Source organism: Ctenopharyngodon idella, chromosome 8, assembly GCF_019924925.1.
Source record: "Ctenopharyngodon idella isolate HZGC_01 chromosome 8, HZGC01, whole genome shotgun sequence".
Lineage (NCBI taxonomy): Eukaryota > Metazoa > Chordata > Actinopteri > Cypriniformes > Xenocyprididae > Ctenopharyngodon > Ctenopharyngodon idella.
Window position 1 is genome coordinate 25,133,341 of NC_067227.1, and position 26,639 is coordinate 25,159,979.

Here is a 26,639-nt window from a genome sequence, read left to right on the forward strand (position 1 = left end):
GAGTGTTTGCTGACGTCCATTGTGAGCATCACTGCATCCAACATTTATCCTAACAGCCGACTCCACCTCTCCAAAACGGAAAAAAAAAACTAATATATTAGGACTAAATCAGAATCAAGCTCCGTTTGTTGTGTTGGTTTTATTTATTGTGTGAAACAATGGAGTTGTACGGGAAGGTAAGTGTGAAACGGCGTTTTATAATGTTTGGTCGTAATGGAGAGCCACGCAAAAAGAGAAATAAATGGCTAATTTAGTCATACTATTAAAAAAAAAAAAATTGATGTTGTTTAAAGAGATTTGCCATTTGACAGCGAGCACAATACTGACAGGTCTTGAAAGGTTTAGGCTATTAAATTTTTGAAACGCAACATCAGTGAGAGGAAAAACAATCAGCCGTAAAAGCTAATTTATTCACAGGAGCTGCTAATTCAAACATTCTTGGTTGTTTATATGAAGGAATATCGTCAATATGAGTCCTATTGCTGGTTATGCTCTCATTTACAGCTCAAAATTCTCTTTGTCTATGGTCCACATCAAGTATAGTATTTATTATGAGCATTAGGTGTTTGAAGACTATCAGCCTTTAATATCCAGGGCTTGGCTGAAAAGAGACGGACCCCTTTAAAAACGCTCAGGCTGTAATGAGATATACTGTAGGCTGCGTCTCAAAACCTAGTGAGCTGTCTACCTAGATAACATTGCGGGGTATCTTCGGCGCCTTCCGGCGTTTGCAGTCGCATATTAAACCATTTAATCACATTTGTTTCCTAGCTAAGTGAACACATAACATTTTATTCCTGGTCACAATTTGAACTACAGTGTCAAAAGTTGTTTATTTGCTCAGTAAGTAGACCCAATTGAAAGCTGTAAACAATAAAGTGACATAATTTAATATTTTGAGTAAATTAATGCATATTTTTTCACATTTTGACTATTTTCTTTAATATTTCAGTACTTCAAAATCAGTTTTATATTGTGAATCAATCAGGTTTTTTTTTAAATTTAAAACAGACATTATCTTTGATCATCATCACATCTGGTCATGTCTCTGTTTCCACCAGCCATGCAGACATAAAAATGAAATCAAGACAGTATGCACATTCATTTATAGTTGACAACTCTTGTGTAAAATGTATTAATTTTTAAGCTAAAATACATTTTTGTTACAAACATTAAATTTAAAAGTTCTGTAGGATTTAAGACGCAGCCATGGACAGCTCCTGGTGCTGACTTTCACAGAGTCTTTAACAGAAGACCTATCTCTCTTTATTTATACTATCATATAACCATATATGACATATTATAATTGTATTTTCAGACTTTACTATTTTAAGAGTTCACGCAATGTTGTTAGGCTGTAAACCTTTGATTTATTAATAACACTGTGTTCTTTGTGCTCTCACAGATGGCTGCTACACAAGACAACAAACAAAAGGAGAACTCTGATCAAAACTTTGATTACATGTTCAAGCTGTTGATCATCGGGAACAGCAGCGTTGGAAAAACATCTTTCCTCTTCCGCTACGCCGACGACACTTTCACATCTGCCTTTGTCAGTACAGTGGGCATCGACTTTAAGGTCAAAACTGTTTATAAGAACGACAAAAGGATCAAGCTTCAGATCTGGGTAATTTCTGCCTCATTTACTTCATAATGGCCACGATTAAAAAACGAGATGGACTTTAACTCTTTTTTAACTCTGCATCAATGTTTCATGGTTGGTAAAGCACTGAAGGGCTGGGTAATCACACATGGAGCAATGTAAACATCACATGGGGTGATGATTAACACTGGCTTATGGGAAGGGAACACAAGCCATTGTCACCTTATCTAGGCCTTTAAGTCAGCATCAGAAAAATGTTCTGTTCATCAGATCGTGGCACACTTTTCTATTTTAGTCTCGCAGTGAAAGCACTGCTACTTTTAGAGGTGACAAAGCACCGTCTCAGACTCGAGTGCTCATTCATTCACACATTTGTTGTATTGCCTCTTCCAGACTCAATCAGTTCTTGTAAATTTGATGTGAATATCGGTCAAAATACATGTAGAGATGCACCTCTTTTTAGACTAATTTACTACATATCATAATGCTGGTTTTGTTATATTTTAGGACACAGCCGGGCAGGAAAGGTACAGGACTATCACCACAGCCTACTACAGAGGGGCCATGGGCTTCATCCTAATGTATGACATTACTAACGAGGAGTCTTTTGCTGCCGTACAGGACTGGTAAGTTGATGTAAAGTTTACATTATGACAGGCAGGGCTCCTGCTTTCAACAGGAGTCATTCATGAGCTTTTAGGATCACTACTGTGTGGGTTTGCAGAGGTGATCCTGCAGTTTCCGTCTGCCTGACAGCGTGAGTGTCTGTCGATCCTGGAGTCAAAATCTATAAATGAAAGTCAGGAAAATGAATTTTGAAATTAAATAGACCTCTTCTTATCTTTCCAATGCTGTATACACAGTACAGAGTACAGAGAAAGTACACAAAGATTACTTAAGCATGGGCTTGTGTTAAACTTTTATTTGATTTTTAGTGTCTAGCCCAAAACGTGAGTTGTTTCTTCCAAATCTAATTTTATGCAAGTTTTACAAAGTAAAAAGCAAACTTTTTTTTTTAGGGGGGAAAAAAATCCATGATTTTATTGTTTCAAATTCTATTTTAAAAATAATTTTATTACAAATTAAATCCAAATTCAGTCATCATTTACTCACCCTCGTGTCATTCCAGTGACTTTTATTCTTCTGTGGAACACTGAAGGTACATTTTCCGAAAAAAGAAAAGAAATTTCCGTATTTCAAGCCGGTAACACTTTACAATAGGATCTCATTTATTAACATATGATGTTGCATAAACTAACATAAACTAAAGCATTTATTAACCTTTGTAAATAATTAATGTTAGTTCACAGTGCATTAAAGGTGCAATATGTAAGATTTTTGCAGTAAAATATCCAAAAACCACTAGGCCAGTGTTATATATTTTGTTCACTTGAGTACTTACAATATCCCAAATGTTTCCAAATATTTGTAAATCGTGAGAAAATTGCAATTTTAACCAAGGCTCCGGGACGTGTGAGGAGTCGCCTGTCAATTGCGTCATACCCGCGTTAACCCTCGGTCTGCCTCGGTTTCCGGTTTTATTTTGTAGAAACCATGGAAACACCACTTTAATATAGACACTTTAATATATTACATGTTTTAATAGACAAGGGAACAACTGTTTTGATATATTTATAGACAGAAACCTAATTATTGTTATATAACTCAACACATTTAGTCTTATTGTTTAAATCTAATTTTCTTGATTTTATGCGAGTACCATGCTTTACCATGCCTCCGAGAAAAACACTATTTTGTGAAGTAGCTAATATAATGTAATCAGATGCAGCTTTATTTTTAGTGACAGTAATACAGAATTTTCTCCATCATACAATACGTTTTAAAATTAATTGCATGCCATTTATCAACACAAGCCATCCAGCATTTAATATGATAATCTAAAATTGATCTATCTTACTACAGAGTGTCTCAAACAAGTGTCTCACAGCAGCTGCCGAGCGAACGCACAGAGTAACGTCATAACAACATTTTCAACACACTCAAATGTATCTAATATTATAAACAGAGCTGCATTACCTCATACTCAAGACGGGAAAAGTGGAAGCGTCGCCGGCGCCTGTGGCATAATAAAAGTTCCGCTGCCTGTGAGGCGTGTGTTGCGCAATCACTCCAGCGGCCTCGTTCAGCTCCCACAACACTCGGTCCTGCTCTGCTTCATACTACAGTAACGTTAATAATCACATCCATGAACATGATTTCTTCCCGAGTCCTATCCCTATTATTTTGCACCATCAGTTGAGTTGAAGACCACATGTCACAAGATTCCGCGCTCAAACTTAGCGTCATCAAGCTACACCTTTGTTTTGAATAGGCCTCTAGCGACCTCTAGCGGACAGAAATCCTACATACTGCACCTTTAACTAATGTTAAAGTCCCCCTTTGGTGAAAATCAAGTTTTTAATGTTGTTTATATGTGGTGTTTTAATATGCTTTAAGACAAACCATGTGCAAAGTTAACACCATTGCTGAGTATTTTAAAAACACGGTTTGAAAACGCTGGTGTTTTTATGTCACAAAAGGCTAATCATACTAATTACGTTATGTGTCCGACGATGTAAAAAGCGATGCCTTTGTGCAGCGTTTACCTCAGTAAGTTGACCGAGTGGACGTCTGAGCCCCGTGGAGGCAGGGCTGATTAGCATATTCATAGATCCATGAATACTAAATGAAGCAAGGGTGTAGAGTTTCATTCAAGCTATTTTAAGGCATGAAGAATTTTTTTTCACAGGAAAAAATGTTTAAATATGTGATTTTGGTGAGTTTTAAGGGATAAAATTATTGACTACAGGGGGACTTTAACAGATACAATTTTTGATCTCAAAAATGTATTAGTAAATGTTGAGAGTAGCATTAAGATTAATAAATGCAGAGTATTGTTCATTCTTAATTCATGTTAACTAATGTAGTTAACTAATGTTAACAAATGAACCCTTATTGTAAAGTGTTACCATCAAGTCTTCTGAAGCCATACAATAGAATTGTGTGACTTCGGAGCCTCTAAAGGGACATGGAAGGAAAAATATTTAATTTTCTCTGTCAAAAGTTCTGCATTCCCCGAGAAACTTTGTGTTTGCTCGCAAAGTAAGCGAATAAACACAAAGTTTCTTGAGGGAACGCAAACATTTTGTGAGTGAATGCAAAATTTCTCGGGGGAATGCAAAACATTTTTGCGAGAGAACGCAAAAGCATTGACTTATTATTTTTCCTCCCATCTCATATTTTCTTTCCCAACACCATGTCCCTTTTGGGGCTCCATAGTACGACAAACATTTTACTGTTCATTTAAATTACACAGAAAATTGTTTAATCTTGTTAGTTAAGTAAAATGAAAAAATACTTTAAATAAATAAAATAAAAAGATTTATGTCATGAAGTCCTGTGAAATACAGTACTTGGAGTGATTCTGTAGTGTTAATGAAGTGTCATTATATCTCTGGATTAGAGAACACAAAGAACATGCTGCTGAAGAGATGAGAAACAGGAACAGAGAGGGACAGAATCTAAACAAGTGTGTTCGACATGAAGTTCCCATTGATTCTCTGTGGCATGATGACATTCTCATACAATAAAACTGACAAAAGTTTTGGTATGAGTCTGGCACATCTTGTCCTAGAGGATGTTCCAGTGGCATTTGTACTGACGACAAGCATGTCTGTTCGCTTATTTCTCGTCTGGTGTCAGGGCGACCCAGATTAAGACATACTCTTGGGACAATGCCCAGGTGATCCTCGCAGGAAACAAATGCGACATGGATGAGGAGAGGATAGTGTCTGTGGACAGCGGGAGACTGCTAGCAGAACAGCTGGGTGAGTAATATAGAGTATATATATATATATATATATATATACATATATATATAGTAGTGGCCAAAAGTGATGTCTGGCCTTGGAAAATTCACATCTTCACCTTCATCTCTGAGATTCTATAAGCATATTACATTGTGATGCTTGAAGTCAATAGTTTTATTTGTGTTAACGCAATTGTGTGGACATAATTTTGGCCAGGCTGTCATATAAGAAATTATGAACACAGGCAGTGTACCGGTATGCTTTTTCCTGTGAGCTTGTTTTTCTATGCTTATTATTATTTTTTGTTTTAATACAGTAAAAAATAAAATAAAATTATATTTCATTTGCTTACAATAAATCTCTCTTTCCCAAAAGGATTTGAGTTTTTTGAGACAAGCGCAAAGGACAACATCAACGTCAAGCAGACATTTGAACGTTTGGTGGACATCATTTGCGACAAGATGTCAGACACTCTTGAGGCCGACCCTGCTGTTACCACGGGAACGCCCACTACCAGACTGACCGACAACACGACGCCCCCGCAACAATCTGACTGTAGCTGCTAGTGTTCACCGTCCAGGCCGTTCGCTTTTGTGGCTCGAGCGCTGTTGCCAAGCTTCTGTATTCTGAGACAGAGAATAAGTTACTGAACCCCAAATCTTTGACCTGGCTTCAACTCCTAGTTTTTTTGGTGTTACTGACATAGCAAACTAGCAAGATTGTGCCAAAAACAAGTGTCAAACCTTGTCCTTTCTTTATGCCATTATACCAGTACACAGGTCTTATTTCAGGGGTTGTTAGTGTACTTGTATCCCTTATACCGCAATATCTCTCGTATTAGTAATATGCAGTAATATGCAGAAATGAGTTGAACTTTAGATGCTCCATATCATTCCCATGTCTCTCAGGGGAATTATAAACTTCTGCAAATTTATAAATTCTATATACTTGTCTAACTTGTGTGTAACGTGAGAGGATGTTGTACTCGCATTTTGCTGATGAGTTGGTTGGATATGTTTGTGTGCAACTGTGCGTACGGATAATGATCGCGAAAGCTAAAAAGTATGAGAAAAACAAATAAATGTGGCCTTGAAATGATGTTTAGATCCAGTCTTTCACATGGACCGTCCAGACAGCTGCTGTTGAAATGGTATTTATTTTTTAAATTCAACCAGGGTTATTATAGTTTTTTAAAAAAAAAAAACTTACTTAATTTACCTCAGCTAGCTGCCAAGGAAACATTTCTCATTTTCATTTAGTTTAACTTGATGTGCTAAAATTACTACAACTAAAACTGAAATAAAAATTAAAATAAAAACTATATTGACATACTTTTAAAAAAACAATAATCAAAATGACAAAGACACACAAAATTACCAAAACTTTAAATAAAATTAAAATAACTATAATAAAAATTATAATATCTCTGATAAATTACTAAAACTAAAATATATATATATATATATAAGATAAAAACTAATATCTCGATAAATTACTAAAACTTTAAAATAAAAATTAAATTAAAATAAAAAGTTCGAATATTTATATAAAAAATTTATAAAATCTCAATAATTACTAAAATTGTATCTAAAATTAAGAACCATATTTATATAAAAATATAATACAAACTATAATATTTCAATGATAAATTACTAATACTTTAACTAAAATTAAAATAAAAACTATATTTATATAAAAATACAATAAAAACTCTCAACAATAAATTACTAAAACTGTACAATTAAAATAAAAACTACATTTATATAAAAAATAATAAAAACTATAATAATATCTCAATGATAAATTACTCAACCTTTAACTAAAATTAAAAACCATATTCATATAAAAAAATAAAAACTATAATAATTTAATGATAAATTACTAATACTTTAACTAGAATTAAAATAAAAACTATATTTATATAAAACAATACAATAAAAACTATAATAGTAGGTTGAATTCAGGTTGATTGGGACATTTCTTTCAGCTCAATGGCAAAAAGTGTCCCAATCAACACTGAATTCACCCTACCAATCTCTACAATACTAAAATAATACTGGTCAAAAAAATAAAATAAATAAAAAAATAAAGCTAGACAAAGCAACAGATTCTTAATTTAGTGGAGAAAAGAGACATCATCATAGAGTCAACCCATGCTTTTATTTTGGTGCATATAAAAAACATTTTTTATTGGATTTTACCAGTTTTCGTACGTAAATTTGATTTCTACAGTTCTATCCAATAGACTGCGATAAACAAGGAGTCCAATAAACAACTACACAGTCTTGTGAAACCTCCAGACAATTTTCTCATTCAATTCACATTGGAAAAAAAAAAAAAGTTAAATCCCTAAATATCATGTCAAATTTTGTTTGTGTATTTCTCTCATGATTTAAAAAGAGACGAGAAGGACACACTGATTTCATCCATTTAGGGTCATAAAGAATCTACAGTATATGTGTCAAAATGAGTCCCAAATTGAGCTTTTAGGGTTTTTTGTGAAGGATGCTCTAACCCCTCTCTGGATCTGGAAATCAAAATGCCCTGTTGTCCCCCAACAGAAAGATGTTCTCTCTCATATTGCATGAAACGCAAATGTTTTTGAATGTTTCAATCAGATGAACACAGCATAGACGAAAATATGATGGACTTACAGTTGGTCGCAAATCCAAACCCACCACACTGGCCTGCTTTTACCCTGTCCAATGAGGTCTGACAACTTTTGTCTATTTTTTTCTTTCTTTCCTTGGAGCATTTATGCCACATAAACAGGAGGAACACGACAAACACATCTAGGTCAGTTTCCAGCCAGTAGTTTCTTTAGTGCAGCAAGAGGATAAAAACTAAAGAGCTATCTGTAAGGCACAACCCTCAGGCCACGGAACCACTTTCTTTAAAAAAGAAAGAATGAAAAATAAACACAGTAATGACTATAATTTGGCTTTCCCCTTTCTCTACGCAATCTCTCTAGAGACACATATCAATGGGATCATTACATACTAAGAATAACAAACATTCTCTCAGTAAGAGTTCCATAATACAACACCATCACCAAAAGGGATGATATAATCATTTACAACAACATGATAAGAGCAACAATATGTACTGTACAGCACAATAAATACATGTATGTAAACAGAGAGAAATGAGAAACAATGTAGTGAATGGAGACAATTAAAAAAATATGAACTACTAATTTAAAAAAAACAACATCATCTTGGCAACAGAATGAGTCTTAAATAAATCAATGAAAAAGGGGTAGTTTCAAAAGGCTTCAATATCATACATAACACATTTGATTAGGTATATTTACTGCATATGTATAATTAAAATGATATATTTAGGAAAACTGACTGATAAGCCTGCCTTGCTGATGCTACAGTTTGATTAAAATGCTTTAATATGCTACAAGCACATCAAAGAGCATTAATAAATATTACTAGCATAAAAAGAACAAAAAGAAGAGGATGTTTGTACAGTAGGACACTTGACAAGAGATGAGTAAAGCAGCAGTTAAAATCATTACCACTGGAAATGTTTGGCGATGTCAAAAATAAAATAAATACAATCAATAAAAAAACAAAAATACAATGAACACACACACACACACACACACACACACACACACACACACACACACACACAACGACATGAAAAAGTACAGTGCAACTAGATTCACTCTCACAATGAGGCTTTGCACTGAAGCCAGCTGATTGTCCTGTGATCATGTGACAACAGAAACCAGTAAATTGAGCTTCATCATTAATGAGACATGGCACCAAACAGCTGCGAAACATTTCTTGAGCATGCCAATAATAATAATCATCATCATCATCATCATCATCCTGGACATCAGTTTATACATAAGAATAAATTATTATTATTATTAAATAATAATGCTATTATTAACAATAATAATAATAATGATTCTTCTTCTTCTTCTTATTAATATTATTGTTCTTATTAATAGCATTATTATTTAATTATAATAATAATAATTTATTCTTATGTATGAACTGATGCCCTGGAATATTATTATTATTATTATTAACAGCATTATTATTTAATTACAATATAAAATCTTATTGTTAATGCATAAATTGATACCCAGAAATAATTTTACACCATTACTAGCATGTTTTTGTACATTTTTGGTAGGCACCAAAAATATTTAAGGCTTATTCAAGCTATTGTTTTATAACAAAATCATGAGATTTTGTTCTTGGGGGAATACAATTTTGAAATATGGCCATGTATTATCAAACTGTGGAGACATGTTTGAACTTATGTATTCATTTAAAGGGATAGTTCACCCAAAAATGAAAATTCTGTCATCATTTACTCACCCTTAAGTTGTTCCAAACCTGTATTAATTTTTTTGTTCTGCTGAACACAAAAGAAGATATTTGGAAGAATGTTTGTAACCAAGTAGATCTCACCCCCCATTGACTACCATTGTATTTTTCTTTCCTACTATGGTAGTCAATGGGGGGCGAGATCTGATTGGTTACAAACATTCTTCCAAATATCTTCTTTTGTGTTCAGCAGAACAAAGAAATTCATACAGGTTTGGAACAACTTGAGGGGAGTAAATTATAAAATGATCACTTTTTGGGTGAACTATCCATTTAAATCAATTATTTTCAGATCTAGATTGGGTGCAACAAATAAAGGTCCAAAAAAAAAAAAAAAAAGAGATGTGCCACATTTTTACCACATTTGCATATTTACCCCCAAATATGGTAATTTAAATGAAAATGTGCATTTTCAGTGTGAAAATAGTCTCACATGTTTGTTTTTTCACTTAGGTACCATGTCCATTCACTTCAAATAATCCTTGATACACAAACACAACAGACAACTAAATCCAGATCAATAACACATTCAAGGCATCAGGAAGACGTGAAGTTCAAAGCATGAAGTATTCACTCCTAAAGTGTTTGTCTGCTAAAATGCTTCGAATTGCAGGAAAAAATAGTTTCTTGTTGGTGAAAAAACAGCTGCTTTCTAAGTTTAATGTTTCTAAAATACTGCTTCATTCAAAAAAAAAAAAAAAGTACCTCGAAACCGGGAATAAAAGACAAGCTTTTTAACCTTTCATTTGTTTCATTTGTTTGTATGACTGACAGGTGGGAGTGGAAAAGATATTCCTGAGTGTAACAATGGTTGAAACTCAAAAAAAGAGTGAGGAATGAAAAAGAAAAACATGTTAAAGGCGGACATTAAAAAGCACTTCTGAATGACGTATGCAAAATAGACAATGAAAAAAGTAATATCTTAACCATAAATAAGTGTTTCTCATCTCTAATATAAAAAAGTTCAGGTGCCGTTTCATACTGTGTTATGTGTTGGCAGTGTTGTCGTCTTCCTCCTCCTCCTCCTCCTCTAAAACACAGGGTTCTGATAATTCCTGTTCCTCCTCGTTTTCGTCCTCCTCGTCCTCCTCATCCTCCTGTCCGTCCCCCACTTGCTCGTCCAGGGGGATCTCTGTACATTCGGAGTCCTGTGTGCAAAGGGTTTTGGAGTCACTGCAGCTGTTTTCCTCCTCTTCCTCCTCCTCCTCCTCCTCCTCCTCCTCCTCCTCCTCTTCATCAGGAGGGCTGCCGCTGTCCTTCTCTGTGTCGGATTCTCCGTCCTCCTCCAGAGTCAGTTCAAACTGGAACTTCTCCTGGCCGGTGGCGCGTCTGCCCTCGCTGTTGGTGTCCAGTGCTGGAGAGGGGCTCTGGGGGATGGTGCTCTGGTACCACTCTCTGTTGTCCTCCAGCGTGTCCAGGATGTCTTGGGCATCTGGATGCACGAGGTCGGCCCATGTCTCCCACAGTGGGTGCACAATGTAATCGATGAAGCCCACCTAGAAAAAAAGATTTAAATCATTTTCTACTGTGTTTGAAAGAGGCATATTTATCAGATTTTTTTAATATTAACATCTATTGTGATATTTGAAAGGATTTATAAAATAGCTGGCACATACACTACCAGTCATAAATTTGGGGTCAGTAAGATTTTGTTTTTTAAGATTTTAATACTTTTATTAAGCAGGGATACATTAAATTGATCAAAAGTGACAGTAAAGACATTTATAATGTTATAAAAGATTTCTATTTAAGATTGCTATTCTAAATAAATGCTGCACTTTTGAATTTTTTATTCATCAAAGAATCCTGTAAAAAAAATGTATCAGTTTCCACAAAAATATTAAGCAGCACAACTTATTTCAATGTTGATAATAGTAAGAAATGTTTCTTGAGTAGTAAATCAGCATATTAGAATGATTTCTAAAGGATTATGTGACACTGAAGACTGGAGTAATGATGCAGAAAGTTCAGCTTTGCCATCACAGGAATAAATTACATTTTAAAATATATTCAAATAGAAAACAGTTATTTTAAATTGTAATAATATTAATAATAATAAAAATAAATAGAAACACTACCCTGAGCTGCCTTACCTGTGACTTCTCGACTGAAGCGTTGTGCTTGTCGCACATGGGACTGATCTCCATGCCTCGCTCCCGCTCTCTGTCGCCCTGGCTGAAGAACTCTTCCATGATGCGGTCCGTCCACTGCCTGTACAGCTGCAGTGGCTTGGTGGGGTTACTGAGGTCTGCACAGTGCACCATGTTCTGCAAGACCTGAGATACAGACAAAATCAGTCAGTTATGCATGCATATAAATATTTACATTCATTTGCACATTCATAAGTATATTATCATAGTCAAACTCGGGTGTTGAATACTTCAGAGCAGAGGTTATTAACCTTTATAGACCCAGACACTCAACCAACCCATGGAGCCACATAAAAAAAAAAGCTGTACAGCAATGAAATATATTTTACTATATTTTGTATGATATACTATGTTACTATATTAGATATCTGCGTTAACGAGCAGTTGAACAGGTGTACCTAATAAAGTGGCCGATGAGTCAGTGTATATATATATATATATATATATATATATATGTGTGTGTGTGTGTGTGTGTGTGTGTGTGTATATTTTCACACACAACCATCTCTAAGGTTTACAGAGAATGGTCCGAAAATATCCAGTGAGTGGCAGTTCTGAGGGTGAAAATGCCTTGTTGATGCCAGAGGTCAGAGGAGAATGACAGGATCAGGCTAATAGGAAAAGCAACAGTAACTCAAATAACCCATTTGTTACAACCAATGTCTACAGAAGAGCATCTCTGAACACACAATACGTCGAACCTTGAAGCATATGAGCTACAGCAGCAGAAGACCACACTGGGTGACACTCCTGTCAGCTAACAACAGGAAACTGAGGCTACAATTCACATAGGCAATAGAAGATTGGAAAAACTTTGCCTGGTCTGATGAGTCTTAATTTCTGCTGTGACATTCAGATGGTAGGGACAGAATTTGGCATAAACAACATGAAAGCATGGATTGATCCTGCTTTGTATCAATGGTTCCGGCTGGTGGAGGTGTAATGGTGTGGGGGATTTTCTTGGCACACTTTGGGCCCTTTAGTACCAATTTGAGCATCGTTTAAACCTAAGTTTCGTTGCTAAGTATTGTTGCTAACCATGCCCATCCCTTTATGACCACAGTGTACTCATCTTCTGATGGCTACTTCCAGCAGAATAACCTGCCATGTCACAAAGCTCAAATCATCTCAAACTGGTTTCTTGAACATGAAAATGAGTTCCCTATAACTCAAATAGACCTCCACAGACACCAGATCTCAATCCAACAGAGCACCTTTGGGATGTGGTGGAACAGGAGATTCACATCATGGATGTGCAGCCGACAAATCTGCAGCAACTGTGTGATGCTATCATGTCAATATGGACCAAAATCTCTGAGGAATGTTTCCAGCACCTTGTACTAGTAAGGTGTACCTAATAAAGTGGCCATTACAGTATTTCATAAAATGTTCTAAATTAATTTGATACATTAATTAAAAAAAACAACACTCCTTCATAACCTTCATTGTGATATCTACAATGCAGTATGAGCATTAAGGACGAACCTGTATCCTGTCGGAGTAGTTGTCCAGCAGTAATACCCCTGAACTGGTCACCTTTTTGGTTTCCACCATGGTTTTCAGATCCGCCAACAAATTCATGTGCTTAGACATGTCTGTGGCCAAAACCTGAAAAAAAAAAAAAAAAAAGAAAAAAAAAAAAAAAGGATGGTCATCAATTATGGCTGGAGAGAAAAAATGGGTAATTTACACCTATTTTCACTGTAAAATTAAATTTTAGTTCCATTTTACAAGTATCAGTGCAATTAAGCTGCAAAAACAGTCCAGTGTGATAAATGACAGCTAACTTATCATGATACATCATGACTCACAATGTCAATGACCATCTTGCGGAGTGACTGTCTCTGTTTCTTGTTCAGGTTCTGGAAGATGTCACAGTTCTCTTCCTGCAGCAGTTTAAAACCTACAGCCAGGTGATGATTCTCCAACACAGACGAATCATTATACATGAGGGCCAGCTCAGAGTCTGAGAGAAAAGAGAGAGAGTGAGGACGAGAGAGGAAAAAAAAAAAGAGGAGGCACGATTAATTTTATACTGTACTAACTGTTTTTCATCAGCTCTTTCATTTGTATTTCATTTGTGGACTGTCTATGAGTAGTAACATAAATTTTCAGTTTCACACAAAGCTACTGTGTGGTTTCAGAAATGTATGACTTATGAAGTCCTATGAATCATTTTCATGATACTTTCTTTTTTGCCCTTTTTGGAGCTTGACCTTTCAGAACAGCATTAAGGTTGATCAAAATATCTCATTTAGTATTCCACGAATAAAAACAGCAACATGAAGGTATGGAACAACCTACATCCCTCTTCTTGTTTTCAAGTTCCTGTTGAGCTTGTGACAAGCACTACTGGCCCCTCCATTAGTCATTGAGGGGATTTTACCAGCTGTGTGGGTGGGACACGTGAGCTTTGTAAATCACAGACACATGTAGCCCACCTAACACATGCATCGATAGCATGTGAAAATCGTCCGATTGACCGTGTGCCGCACGTGACAACAGCTTAAACACATATTGATTCGTCTTTGAACGGGTCCACTACTTTGAACGATGTGATTAAGCTAAAAGTGGTTCTGACAGCTGTGAAAAACATCGCACAAACATGAATTGTAGGAAGAGCCTTTTAGAAGCAACGTGATGTTCCTTTTTTTTGGATACAAACAAATTTTTATATTTTTGAAAGAGGTCTCTTATGCTCATCAAGGCTGCATTTATTTGATTAGAAATACAGTAAAAACAGTAACATTGTGAAATATTTTAAAATAAAATGATCTGTGATGGCAAAGCTGAATTTTCAGCAGCCATTATTCCAGCCTTCAGTGTCACATGATCCTTGAGAAATTATTCTAATATGCTGATTTGGTGCTCAATTATTATACTCAATTATTAATAATAGTTATTGTTATTTAACTTTTTTTTTTTTGATGAATAGAATAGTTCAAAAGAACAGCATTTATTTGAAATTGAAAATTTTTGTAACATTATAAATGTTTTTAATGTTGCTTTTGATTAATTTAATGCATCCTAGCTGAATAAAAGTATTCATTTCATATGGATATTTCAACATCGACAATAATAAGAAATCTTTCATGTGACACTGAAGCCTGGAGTAATGGCTGCTGAAAATTCATCTTTGCCATCACAGAATAAACTACATTTTAAAATATATTTAAACAGTAAACAGTTTCTTTAAACTGTAATATTTCTTCACAATATTACTGTTTTTACTGTTGATCAATGTGAGCATAAGAAATTTCTTTTAAAAACATTAAAAAATCTAAATGATCCCAAACTTTTGATTGGTAGACTCTGCCCAGTCCACTTAGACCATGTATGGCAACTTTTCATTTTAAAGTATAACAGCGTTCATTTACTGTATCGTCTTAATGCTACAGCAGCAAAAAAAAAAAGCTCATGTTGGTAGAGAGGTGGAGACTTACTAGTGTTAATGAGGAACTGGTTGGAGACGCCAGGATGATCGACATCATGTATCGCACTGGCAAATATGGCAGCAAGAATTTCAAGGTCTGTAAACACAGCCTGAAAACAACAGACACAGACAGATTTTCTAAAATATCACATCATTATCCACTTTCTTTAATACCCAACAATCAGAAGAAATGGCATTCTCGCAGCACTGCATACTGGGACAGCCGTATCGTACCTCAAGGGCAGGGGTTGATAGCAGGACGTGAGTGGACTGTGTGACATCAGCAGCGTGGATGTTGTTGTGATAGGCAACGTCAGCATGGTAATGGTCCTCTAAAGTCATCAAATAGGTGATAAACGTGTCGAGGGGAATTTTAAATGTCTTTAACAAGTCCCTCTCCTACAGTGGAAAGACGACCCACATGGTTTATCCTTGTTAGCAGCAGCAAAAAAAGACACTGAAGCAAACATGAGCTTGAGTGAGACAATATTGTAAAAAAGTACCTGGAATATTGTGTGCATCATAACCGTTAAAGGTCTGTTCCCAGAAAATTCTGACACTTTGAAGACATTAAGGCCCCATTTATTTACATCTTCAAGCTCCTGAAATGACAAAGTGAAACACATGCTGTTAGATGTCCAATATTGCAGTTTTCCATAAATTTTTCAAATTATTCATAGTCTTTTAATTATATACACTACCATTCAAAAGTTTTTAATATTTTTGAAAGAAGTCTCTTATGCTCACGAAGACTGCATTTATTTGATAAAAAATGCAGTAAAAACAGTAATATTGTGAAATATTATTGCAATTTAAAATAAATAAGATTTCCATTTTATTATATATTAAAATATAATTTATTACTGTGATGGCAATGTTAAATAATATGCTGATTTGGTGCTCAAGTAACATTATTTTCTTATTATTATCTTATTTCTTATATTATTATCAATGTTGAAAACAGTTGTGCTGCTTAATTTTGTGTAAATCATGAGACTTTTTTTTTCATGATTCTTTGATGTATACAAAATACAGCATTTATTCATTTATTTGAAATATAATTTTTTTGTAACATTATAAATGCCTTTACTGTCACTTTTGGTCAATTTAATTCAAACATTAGAATTGTAGTGCATATTTCTTTTTAATAATAATAATTTAATATTATTATGTTAATATAATATTATTTAAATCTAATAATTTTAATTAATTATATATATATATATATATATATATATATATATATATATATATATATAAAGGCTTTACTTACCTTGGCCAGCTCATCTTCTGTTTCAGTTTTGACCCCAAACCGGGGGATGTTACAGTTGGTAAGGCTGGAACTGTGCGTTAGTTTTTTTACGCCGCTAATCTGGGACATCGGCCTTTTCTTCTTCTCCTTGTCTTTTTGGGACTGGGGTGATGGCATTTCCACCTCGTGTTGCTTGTCTACAGAAACACAGAAAGTGCTCAGAGAAGGTTCTAGAAATCAGAGGCGCTCATGGGTAAAAGCACAGCATGTGTCATTACAGCCACTGATTTGTAGTTTTGTAAATGAATGGTGAGCTATGGTCATTTAATGGTCTTACTTGTGGTGTGATTACTCAGCTACACGGCCGTCAGGCTACAGAGCTGCTGTTGGCCTGCTTTTTTTGCTCATAATCAGCACTTCGTTTGTCCTAGTTCTCTGAGTTACCCCAAAAAATTCACATAGCTGCTCTCCTCCAGTCAAAACGCTATTCCTCTTTAACTCCATTGTGCAATGCAATGCATGTTCCCACATTACATACATTCAGTGTAAAACCATAATGTTAACATCCATATTTGATTTTTATTGTTTTTTGTGGGACACTCACCTAAGAATGTACTGGAGATGAACTCAGATACCTGGTTACCAGATCGGCTCATCTCTGAGAGGTGAGTCAGTTCTCTGTTCAACATCCTCTTGAACTGTTGAGAGATAAACAAACAACGAGAATGTTTTTTTTTTCTTTAAATTTAGACCAATTTTATGCGAAAGACAAGAAAAAAAAAAAATGAAAAATTGGACAAAAAAATATTTCATTCAAAGTAAAAATGTCTCGTGTGGATGTGTTGTGTAATATTTGTGCTATTGTTGTGCTAACAACCCTTCTGAAATTAATTGCTGAACAAAACACCATTTTACCTCTTTTTTTTTTTTTTTTTTTTTATGATCATTTAATGGATTTTTACTTGTCAGCTGTGTCACTATCAGTTGGCAGATATGCCACGATTTCAAGGCTGAGTCCTCCAAACAACCCAAAACATATGAATCCTCTCACATGGTTAAGAATGTCAGGTCAAAACGACCTGCTGGGTCACACCAGATCAACGTCACATTTCTAACAAGATTTGCAAGAACAAACTGGAGATGAAAACTGAGATAAACCCAAACAACTAAAAAAGCCCAGAGACAGCACATGTTGTGCTGGTGCTTTTTATAGTAGTTTGGGCTTAAATAGCCTAGATGAAAATGGGAAAGCAAAAACTAACAATGAGGTAAAGAATATACAAAAATGCCATTAATTAACAAAGCAATTCATCTAAATACCTGTCTGTCATAATCTATGTTCTTTATGCAGCCATTTTTCTTTGTGCAACCACATACTGAACGCCAATAATAAACAATAGAAGCCTGTCCAACCCCATTCCATTAAAAGAATACAGCATTTCATGATTAATTAACTCACCTTTATGTACCCCCAAGAAACTGACAGCAAATAATTTGCCTCAGGCATTTTGAACGAGTAAGTCCAGATAGCAGATGAGATTAGAAAACACTGGCTGATAGGGAAGATAAACACAAACTGCTCAGCACAGACGGTCTCAAAGCTCCATTTATTTTTAATCCACCTGAACTAACATTACAATACTATGCTAAACCCCATCCGAAAAGTCCAGAAATTCCAGGGCATTCCTCACGACGGCTGACTCCATTGTTAAGAAACCTGGCAAGATTCCATCTACGACAAAGGAGGGCGTGAAGAAGCCATGGCATTGTCTGATAGCATCTCTCTGCGTACGCTGCGCACTCTTCAAACTAAATAGACTGAAAAATATGCCCAGTTAACAGCTTCCAAATAAGGCTGTGTTTCACACAATCATTCAGGTGAGAGTCTCTGAGTGCAGCCCTGCCAATCAGGCAGCTCCTCTGGATTAGAATGAGCTCATGCTGCAGCCGATTGGCCGAGCCGAGCTCGCATGTAAATCCTCTGGGAGTGCATCGCTCCCCGGGACCCCTCCCACTTCATCCTCTGGATGTCTGCAGCTCAGTTGGAGGATGTGTTCTTTGTACAAGAGCTGTGTAATACAGCAGATAGCTCCCCAAAAGGGCACACAGTCATTATGTGTGGTTTGTATTAATGCATATTCACGTCATGTTTGACTACGCGCATATGTGTGCGGAGGGCTGAGGTAATCTTCATGACATGACGTGATGTTTGGAAGCGGACATTGTGTCAACCAGACTCATAAAATATTCAGTGAAGTTCATTCACATAAATCCACAGAGGGGAGTCAATGGAGACCATATGTGATATGAACAAGAACAAAATAAACTGATGACGCCGTTCTAGATTTGTCCTGGTAAATTGTTAATGAGCCCTTGAATAAAGCAAAAAGAGTGCCGGGAAATGTGCCATTTTATTCTCTTATTGACTTGTAACTGGAAGAAAGAAAGGCTAAACAATAACTTTTTTCCCACTGTCCCAGACTTTTTACTAGCCCTGTCCTATGCCACGATCACAAAAATTATAGATTTTATTATATTTAATATACACTTGTACATTAGATAATACACATATTAAATATCAAATAATATACATTTTAAATTAATAAATAGATCTATACAGGTGGAGCTGGGGAAGGTGGAGGGTTTCTGAAGCGCGTTGCACTGCTAAGGCAATGCTACCAAAGCATTTTGAAGGTTGAGCACGTAAGCTCATTGGCTACTGATACAGCAGGAACCAATCAGCTGTGTCCTATAGATAAAAATGTGATTACGAGCAGGTTGAGTTAAAGGACCTATTAGCCTGTGCCATCTAGAGTTTCATGACAGAACTTTGTGTATATATAATCTATTTAACAATTTAAAAAAAAAATATATATATAGTTTTTAATTTGCAATAATATATGACATTTTTTACAGCTAATGTAGCTCCATGACAGCTATGAACATCATAAATGCTTTAAGTAAATAAATTCACAATATAACATAAATGGCAGAGGACTGCATTATTTGGCCACATGTACGATAACTGTATCACAGACTTCCAATGGCCTACTATCCACAAACCACACTGTACCCTGAGAGCAAGTGACTAAAAATGTACTTGTAGGCCAGGTACATTTTTAGAAATGTCACTGAGGTATTGTACCAAAACCTGTGTCTTTAAACTGAGCTGGACAGAACTGGTGGCAGAAGTACGTACTACACGGCAGCAAATAAAGAGCTGAGGCAGTAGAGCTGACAGAACATGGTCAGGGATTATTTCACACTTCTGGTCCCTGTGTACCACTAGTGGGATGCCGAGTAATTTGCAGCTTTACTGGAGCAGATGAGCCGACGGTAATAGGCTGTTGCGGGTCCGTGCGGACAGAGGTGACTGTGTTTCTATTGTTGGAACATCTAGAGGGTGTTAAAACACGTCTCCGAGCTAAAAATGGGAAGATATCACACAATTTGTAGCTGTGATTTCTTGAAAATGTGTTTTCTGGGACAGGCCTAAATAATGATTTGTTTGTGGATCCATCCCTCTAGTTTAATAATACACCTTGTAGATCAAAAGCAACATTCATCTATTAATTATGATATAACAGGTCAAAATAACATAATCCTTATTATAATATGAAAGTTTGCTTGAAAGTTTGTGAACCGCTTGCAAAATCTGTGAAAATGTGAATAATTTTAACAAAAATAAGAGGGATCATATAAAATGCATGTAATTTTTTATTTAGTACTGTCCTGAGTAAGATATTTTACATAAACGATGTTTACATAAAGTCCACAAGACAAAAAAATTGCTGAATTTATTAAAATAACCCAATTCAAATGTTTATGAACCCTCGATTCTTAACACTGTGTGTGGTTACCTGGATGATCTACGACTGTTTTTATGTTTTGTGATGGTTGTTTGGTTGTTTGTCCTGAGCAGTTAAACTGCCCAATATTCTTCAAAAAAATCCTCCAAGTCCCAAAAATTCTTTAGTTTTCCAGCATCTTTTGCGTATTTGAACCCTTTCCAGCAGTGACTGTATGATTTTGAGATCCATCTTTTCACACTGAGGACAACTGAGGGACTCAAACACAACTATTAAAAAAGGTTCAAACATTCACTGATGCTCCAGAAGGAAACACGATGAATTAAGAGCCGGGGGGTGAAAACCTTTTGAATTTGAAGATCAAGAAATATTTTGTACTTAATTTGTCTTCTGGCAAACATTTAAGTGTCTTTTGTTGCTTTCGAAGGGCAGTACTAAATGAAAAAAAAAAAAAAAAGATATTTAAACAAAATAAGAAAAATTTGGACATCTTTATCCTGTTCAAAAGTTTTCACCCCTGACTCTTAATTCATCGTGTTTCCTTCTGGAGCATCAATGAATGCTTGAACCTTTTTTAATAGTTGTGTTTGAGTCCCTCAGTTGTCCTCAGTGTGAAAAAATGGATCTGAGAATCATACAGTCACTGCTGGAAAGGGTTCAAATATGCAAAAGATGTTGGAAATCTGAAGAATTTTCAGGACCTGGAGGATTTTTCTGAAGAATATTGGGCAGTTTAACTGCTCAGAGCAAACAATGTACTCATGAACAACCATCACAAAACAAAAAAAAAAACGGTCGTGGATCATCCAGGTAACCACACACAGTATTAAGAATCAAGGATTCACAAACTTTTGAGCGGGTCGTTTTTATAAATTCAGCTATTTTTTTGTCTTGTGGACCAAATGTAAACATTTTTTATGTAAAATATCTTATTCAGGACAGTACTAAATAAAAAAAATAACATGCATATTGTATGACCCCTCTTATTTTGTTAAAATTATTCACACATTTTCACAGATTCTGCAAGGGGTTCACAAACTTTCAAGCAGCACTGTATACTACTGCAGCAGACTAAACTGAACAAAGCCATTAAGCTTTCTTTGATACATCACAATGATGTATCAAGTTGTTGACTCTTTAAATATCCATAACACTGTATACAGCTTTGAAAAAGGCACCAGAAAAATAAAACAAATAAATATGACTAATTACCAGATCATATGGCATGTAAACCATACAAGTGACACTGTCCATCATCCTCATCAGCAGATCAAATGAAGTTAAAATAATCAAAATGAACAGTAAAATCACTTGAAACACAAAATCATGCCCACTACCTTGAAAACATCTGACTTATTGACTAATGGTTTAAAAAGAGTGACTCTTAATAATAATAATACCTGCCTTAAAATATCTCATATAAATGATGTATCTGGCCTAATTTGACAAAAGTGAACAAAAGTGTAGTTCTGCTTGAAACACTATCTTACAGAGTAATCCCCATAGATAATAATTACATTTTAGAGTTATAAAACATATCTAAATAGGATTCTTATGGTGAAATAGATTTAATGTTTTTCTGTAATTGAAATGGAAGATTTATTCACGCACCTTGGCCAATATGAACATTCTGACTGCAAATAAATCATGAAAACAATGGCAGGTGGACATCTATACACAACAACAACAAAAAAAAGTTTTCATAACAGATTAGCAGTAGCTATTTCTGTTCTAAAACAGCACGAAAACAATGTCATTTATATCCGTCGGGTAGGATATAACACTTCCGTGGTGACTGTGAGGCAGTTTTATATGGGATACGCCACTATTGCTATTGAGCTAAAGCAACAAAGCAAACTGACAGGCCTTGTGCGTTTCCATGGATACTGGGTATTGAGGAGGGGGGGGGGGGGGGGGGGGGTTCGTTCAAGTGAGACATATGAAAATGTAAGTATTTGACTCTTCTGTTACTCATGTCTGGTCACCTCTGTCAGACCTTTAGCCTGGTTGCGTAAGCAATATTAGAAGCATTTCGAATTTTGTCATTTTAAGAGGTGCTGTGGCCGAGTGGACTGGACGAGATACACACTACAGGCTGATTAGCATGCTGTATGTGTACTAGGGCCTTGCTGGAGACTGTGGGCATGCTCAGTGCAGCCTGAATGACGATTCTGCTGCTGTTATTGCAAACAGTGAGCTGGTTAAAAGACACCAAATGATCTAAATCATCTAAACACTTTAGTTGTTTATTATATGATCTGATTGCCATTTTAGAATATTAATCATCTGCTGCTCATGTTTGAACCAATGCACAACACTGACATCTAAGGCTACAATCACAGTATGATGGAGTAGCAAATGCAGTCAGGTGTGATGCGTATTTATTTACTGGTCTACTAGGATTCAACTAACAACAACAAACATTTGTGTTAACAAAAAAAGTCTTAAAATAATAATTTGATCTTGAGGGCATTATAACACAATATAATATTGTGCACAAGTGCAAAATACTCAAAGCATAAAACTGTAAAATAAAATAAAAATCACAAATATAATAAAAAAAAAAAAAAAATCACAAATAAAATATAATAATAAAAAAAGTTATAAATAGTCAATATAAGCCCTAATTGTGATTGTGAGTGGAATATGAAAACCTGAGATATCAATAATTTCACTTCGTCAACTTGCTGAACCATCCTAAACAGTAAAAAAGAAGATAAAGACACCGAGACCTTCCTACCTTGTTGGATGCCATCTCGCTGACCGAATGCCTGGTCTGTAGGGTCTCAAGCTGGTCGAGGCACCAGTCCAGCTCCTCCAGGGTCTCTGTGGCCAGCTTCTGGTAGGCCTCCTCTGGAGGAAGAGAAGGAGGCAAGGAGTCAGATCTCAGATGCTTTAGGTGTCTAGTTGAGGCTCCCAGCAGAGGGCCCAAACTGCTGTAGACCGCCATGTTGGGATATCCCGACAGAACGCATGGGTGATTCTTCATGCTGTGCTGAAGCCCTCCACAGTGAATGATGGGGCTCCAAATCGAGCCAAAAACAAGGTTTCCAAAAACAGCAGAGCCGTAATCCGAATGAGGCACCGTAACAACCAGGAGTGGGAGTCAGATCTCGTGAGAAGCGGGGAACACTATATCCCTTAAGAAAACATACAAAGGGGCCACACAAATCAACACTCTCACACCGCTCGCAAACAAAACGACAACACGCTCGACTGCAGAATCTATAGTCCTACATGTTCGAGAAGCCCGGAGTGAAACCTCTCATCTCGGGACAGAGAGAATGTCATTGCTGTGGGCAGGCCCATCTCTGCGTGACAGATGCCGGTCTACATCCAAGAAGAAGAGTAGCGTGCATGAGCCCTTAGGAGCATGTGATCCGGCCCATAACAAAAGCATACAGGCATAGTGTCATAACAATAACACACACGTATACTCGCACATACACGCATATGAGCACAAACGCAAAGCATATAGAGAGCTGACGCCAATAGATGAGTGACTAGTCCCTGTCTCCAGTCCTCAACCTGGGTTGCCGCAAAAATGAACAAAGGTGATCGCATCTGCTTGCCCCCTTTTCTCAGAGCGGTGGATGCCCTGCACGAGCGCGGGGCAGCCGTGGAGCGTCGCTAGCCGAACGTGAGCCGAGCTTCCTCTTGAAACAGAAGCCTGAAGCCTGGCAGTGCTGCTGCATGCAGGAGAGAGAGGACTACAGCTAAAACCCGGCATGAACTTTACAGGATTTAGAGCTGAGGAGCTTGGGTCCTTCACACCTGACACTTTGAGAAAGGCTGGTTGTGCTTTTGCTCTTGAAGAGAATGCTTTGTTATTTATGTTTATAAAGATAGCAAATCAATTCCTACTGAAATTGTGAAAATTTTCTTTATTAGACTTTTTATGGTTTATGGAGTTGATGGAAATTCGCAAACATTTGTTGCATGTGCATTTTCCAGAAGGTTAACTTAGGATGACCATATGAGGGCATAAAAATAAGTGAAACAAAATAACAAAACACTAACAAAACAGACGTCAGTGTAGCTATGCTAGACATGTTGCAAATAACTATGAAAACAAAACAAGACGGAATGCATGTGCCACATGTACACTGCTGTAACAAAGCATGCATTATCTTATTCATTGCCTGCCTGTGTCTTTCTCTCTCTCTCTTTCTGTATGTGTGGTGAAGTACACAGGGCTGGGGTGCCACTTTCTCTGAAAGAGACTGCACTGACGTCAATGACATTCTTCTCGTGCTTAGCGCGACATCATACACCAGCCCATGAGAGGGCACTGGCTCCATAGACAGGAGAGCTGTGGCGAAAAGCTGGACTGGAATCCTTCAATCTGGGTCACAGGCTCTCACTGCCTTGTCAGCCAGGAACTCCTCACAAAAACATCAGCATTTGCTAGTGTAAGAGTATTTGTTCGGATACACAAAAAATGACCTTAAAAAGATGTATCTGCAATGAAAGTATCTTCTAATCTTGTTCAATTAAGTCTTTATTCCCCCATTGTGAGCAGAATTTGTGTGTTTATGTGTGAATTGCTACTCGGAGGGCTTGAATAAAATTCAACCGAATTTTAAAATTCAAACTGAGATTTTCTGGAAAAAAGTGAATGATACCTGTCGGTGCAAAACGTTGCAGTTTCTAGATTGTTCCTAACATGTTGCTATGAGGGTTTTAAGGTGTTCTTAGTGTTTTTAAGTACTTTGTGGAGCGGTTTCGAGGGTGTTCAGGGTGTTTTTAGCGTGCTGCTATGCATTTTTTAGGGCATAATATGGGGTCTGTAGAAAATTTCAAAGAAAAAAATTGGGGGAAAAAGGGTTTTGGACCAATATGTATTGTTAAAGCTGCTATATAAATACATTTGAATGATTAATTATTAAAGTTTAAACTTTTAAACGTTTTCTTTATAATGACACATTATTTTTCTTACACAGAATAAAAGAGGCTTTGAAAACAGGTCCTCCGCAGTTTGATTAATACCGTATTTTGGTCCTTGGCAACAAAAAAGTTTGGAAAACCTACTTCTCTATAATATTCTGGTCTCTAAATATAGCTACATTTCCACCGAAATTACCCGGAACAATTTGTCCCAGGAACTTTTTCCCCCCATATCTGTTATTGTCTGAATTCCATCACGGTCTAAAGTACTGTGAATATTGGGCAAATTAGTCTGGTGACGTAGGACTGCGCGTGACTTTCCAGTTCCCGCTGGAATTCGTCCTCCGCATATAAGCTTAATAAAACCTGAACCTCGTTGTCGGTCCAACTGTCGTATGTTTTAAACTCCATTGTTGATTCGAATGGCAAACAACTCTTACTGCACGCACTGCAACACTTTTAAAAATAGTGGTTGAAATAAAATGCTGCATGGAGTCAACCAATCAAAATGCTGTGTGGAGTCAACCAGCATGTTGAGTGCCCAAGTCCCACCCCCAAAAGTTCCTGAACTTTGAAAAAGTACTACCTTGCAAGCAGGGACTTTCTGAGGGGGAAATTCATTTAGACCCTGGTCCCTGTGGTCAAAACACACAGAGTACCACCCCAAAGTCCCTAGTTCCTGGGGAAAGTTCCTGCGGTGGAAACGCGGCTTATGGCTCAGGTCCCTGCTTCAATGTAACTCCATTAATCACTTGTTCTATTGTCTGCGTAAGTCTGATCACGCCACTTCTTAACAAGCTACATGATTTTAGGAATCATGCCATTGCAAGCCCCACTAATTAGTCATTTAGTTATCCACAGCGACTTACAACACACTTATTAGAGAGACATTCTCCCTGGAGCAACATGAGGCCAAGGCTACGTTCATACTACCAGCCTTAGTGCTCAATTCTGATTTTTTGCTCAGATCTATTTTTTTGTATAGCTGTTCACATTGTTGTTTTAAATGTGGCCAATATCAGATACCAGTGTGAACAGATCATGGTCCTGAACTGACCAGTATGCACAAAAGAACGATAAAAAGACATCACGCAGCATGCTGTTATAAACACGGAGGACATTAAAGTAAGCGTTTACACATTTATTTATTGTGAGATCTGCCGTGGAAGATAGCGAATTTATGCACAGGCAATATAAAACACAAAATCGAGGATGCGAAAAAAGAGAGCAGAGTTTTTTAACATTTATGATGTTTTGCTTGTATATAGAGCTGTCACTGTAATACTTATGAACTCTAACACATCACTGTCCTTCACTGACTACCTTTCGCAACTGTCGACA

At 36.4% G+C, this 26,639-nt stretch overlaps 2 protein-coding genes across 11 annotated transcripts in view; one reads left to right on the forward strand and one right to left on the reverse strand.

The window, feature by feature from the left end:
- Positions 1-6,510, forward strand: rab3c (RAB3C, member RAS oncogene family). Its single transcript, XM_051904413.1, has 5 exons — positions 1-176; positions 1,406-1,627; positions 2,111-2,229; positions 5,306-5,430; positions 5,788-6,510. Exons 1-5 carry the CDS (start codon positions 159-161, stop codon positions 5,976-5,978), a joined length of 675 nt encoding a protein of 224 aa, XP_051760373.1. The 5' UTR covers positions 1-158; the 3' UTR covers positions 5,979-6,510.
- A 1,043-nt stretch (positions 6,511-7,553) lies between these two features.
- The window catches only part of LOC127517499 (cAMP-specific 3',5'-cyclic phosphodiesterase 4D-like), a 136,472-nt gene continuing 117,386 nt past the window's right edge, over positions 7,554-26,639 (reverse strand). For 7 of the 10 annotated variants that reach the window (XM_051903247.1, XM_051903248.1, XM_051903249.1 and 4 more), the window contains 10 exons: positions 23,152-23,264; positions 17,207-17,300; positions 16,624-16,799; positions 15,854-15,952; positions 15,585-15,749; positions 15,361-15,460; positions 13,729-13,883; positions 13,403-13,525; positions 11,861-12,043; positions 7,554-11,263 (listed from right to left, as the gene is read on the reverse strand). In XM_051903247.1, coding sequence (XP_051759207.1) covers positions 10,754-11,263; positions 11,861-12,043; positions 13,403-13,525; positions 13,729-13,883; positions 15,361-15,460; positions 15,585-15,749; positions 15,854-15,952; positions 16,624-16,799; positions 17,207-17,300; positions 23,152-23,264 — 1,718 coding nt within the window. In that variant the 3' untranslated portion in view covers positions 7,554-10,753. Of the gene's footprint in view, positions 11,264-11,860; positions 12,044-13,402; positions 13,526-13,728; positions 13,884-15,360; positions 15,461-15,584; positions 15,750-15,853; positions 15,953-16,623; positions 16,800-17,206; positions 17,301-18,061; positions 19,108-23,151; positions 23,297-24,603; positions 24,619-26,639 lie in introns of those variants that run through there. The other 3 variants (XM_051903256.1, XM_051903255.1, XM_051903253.1) reach the window with 2 other exon arrangements.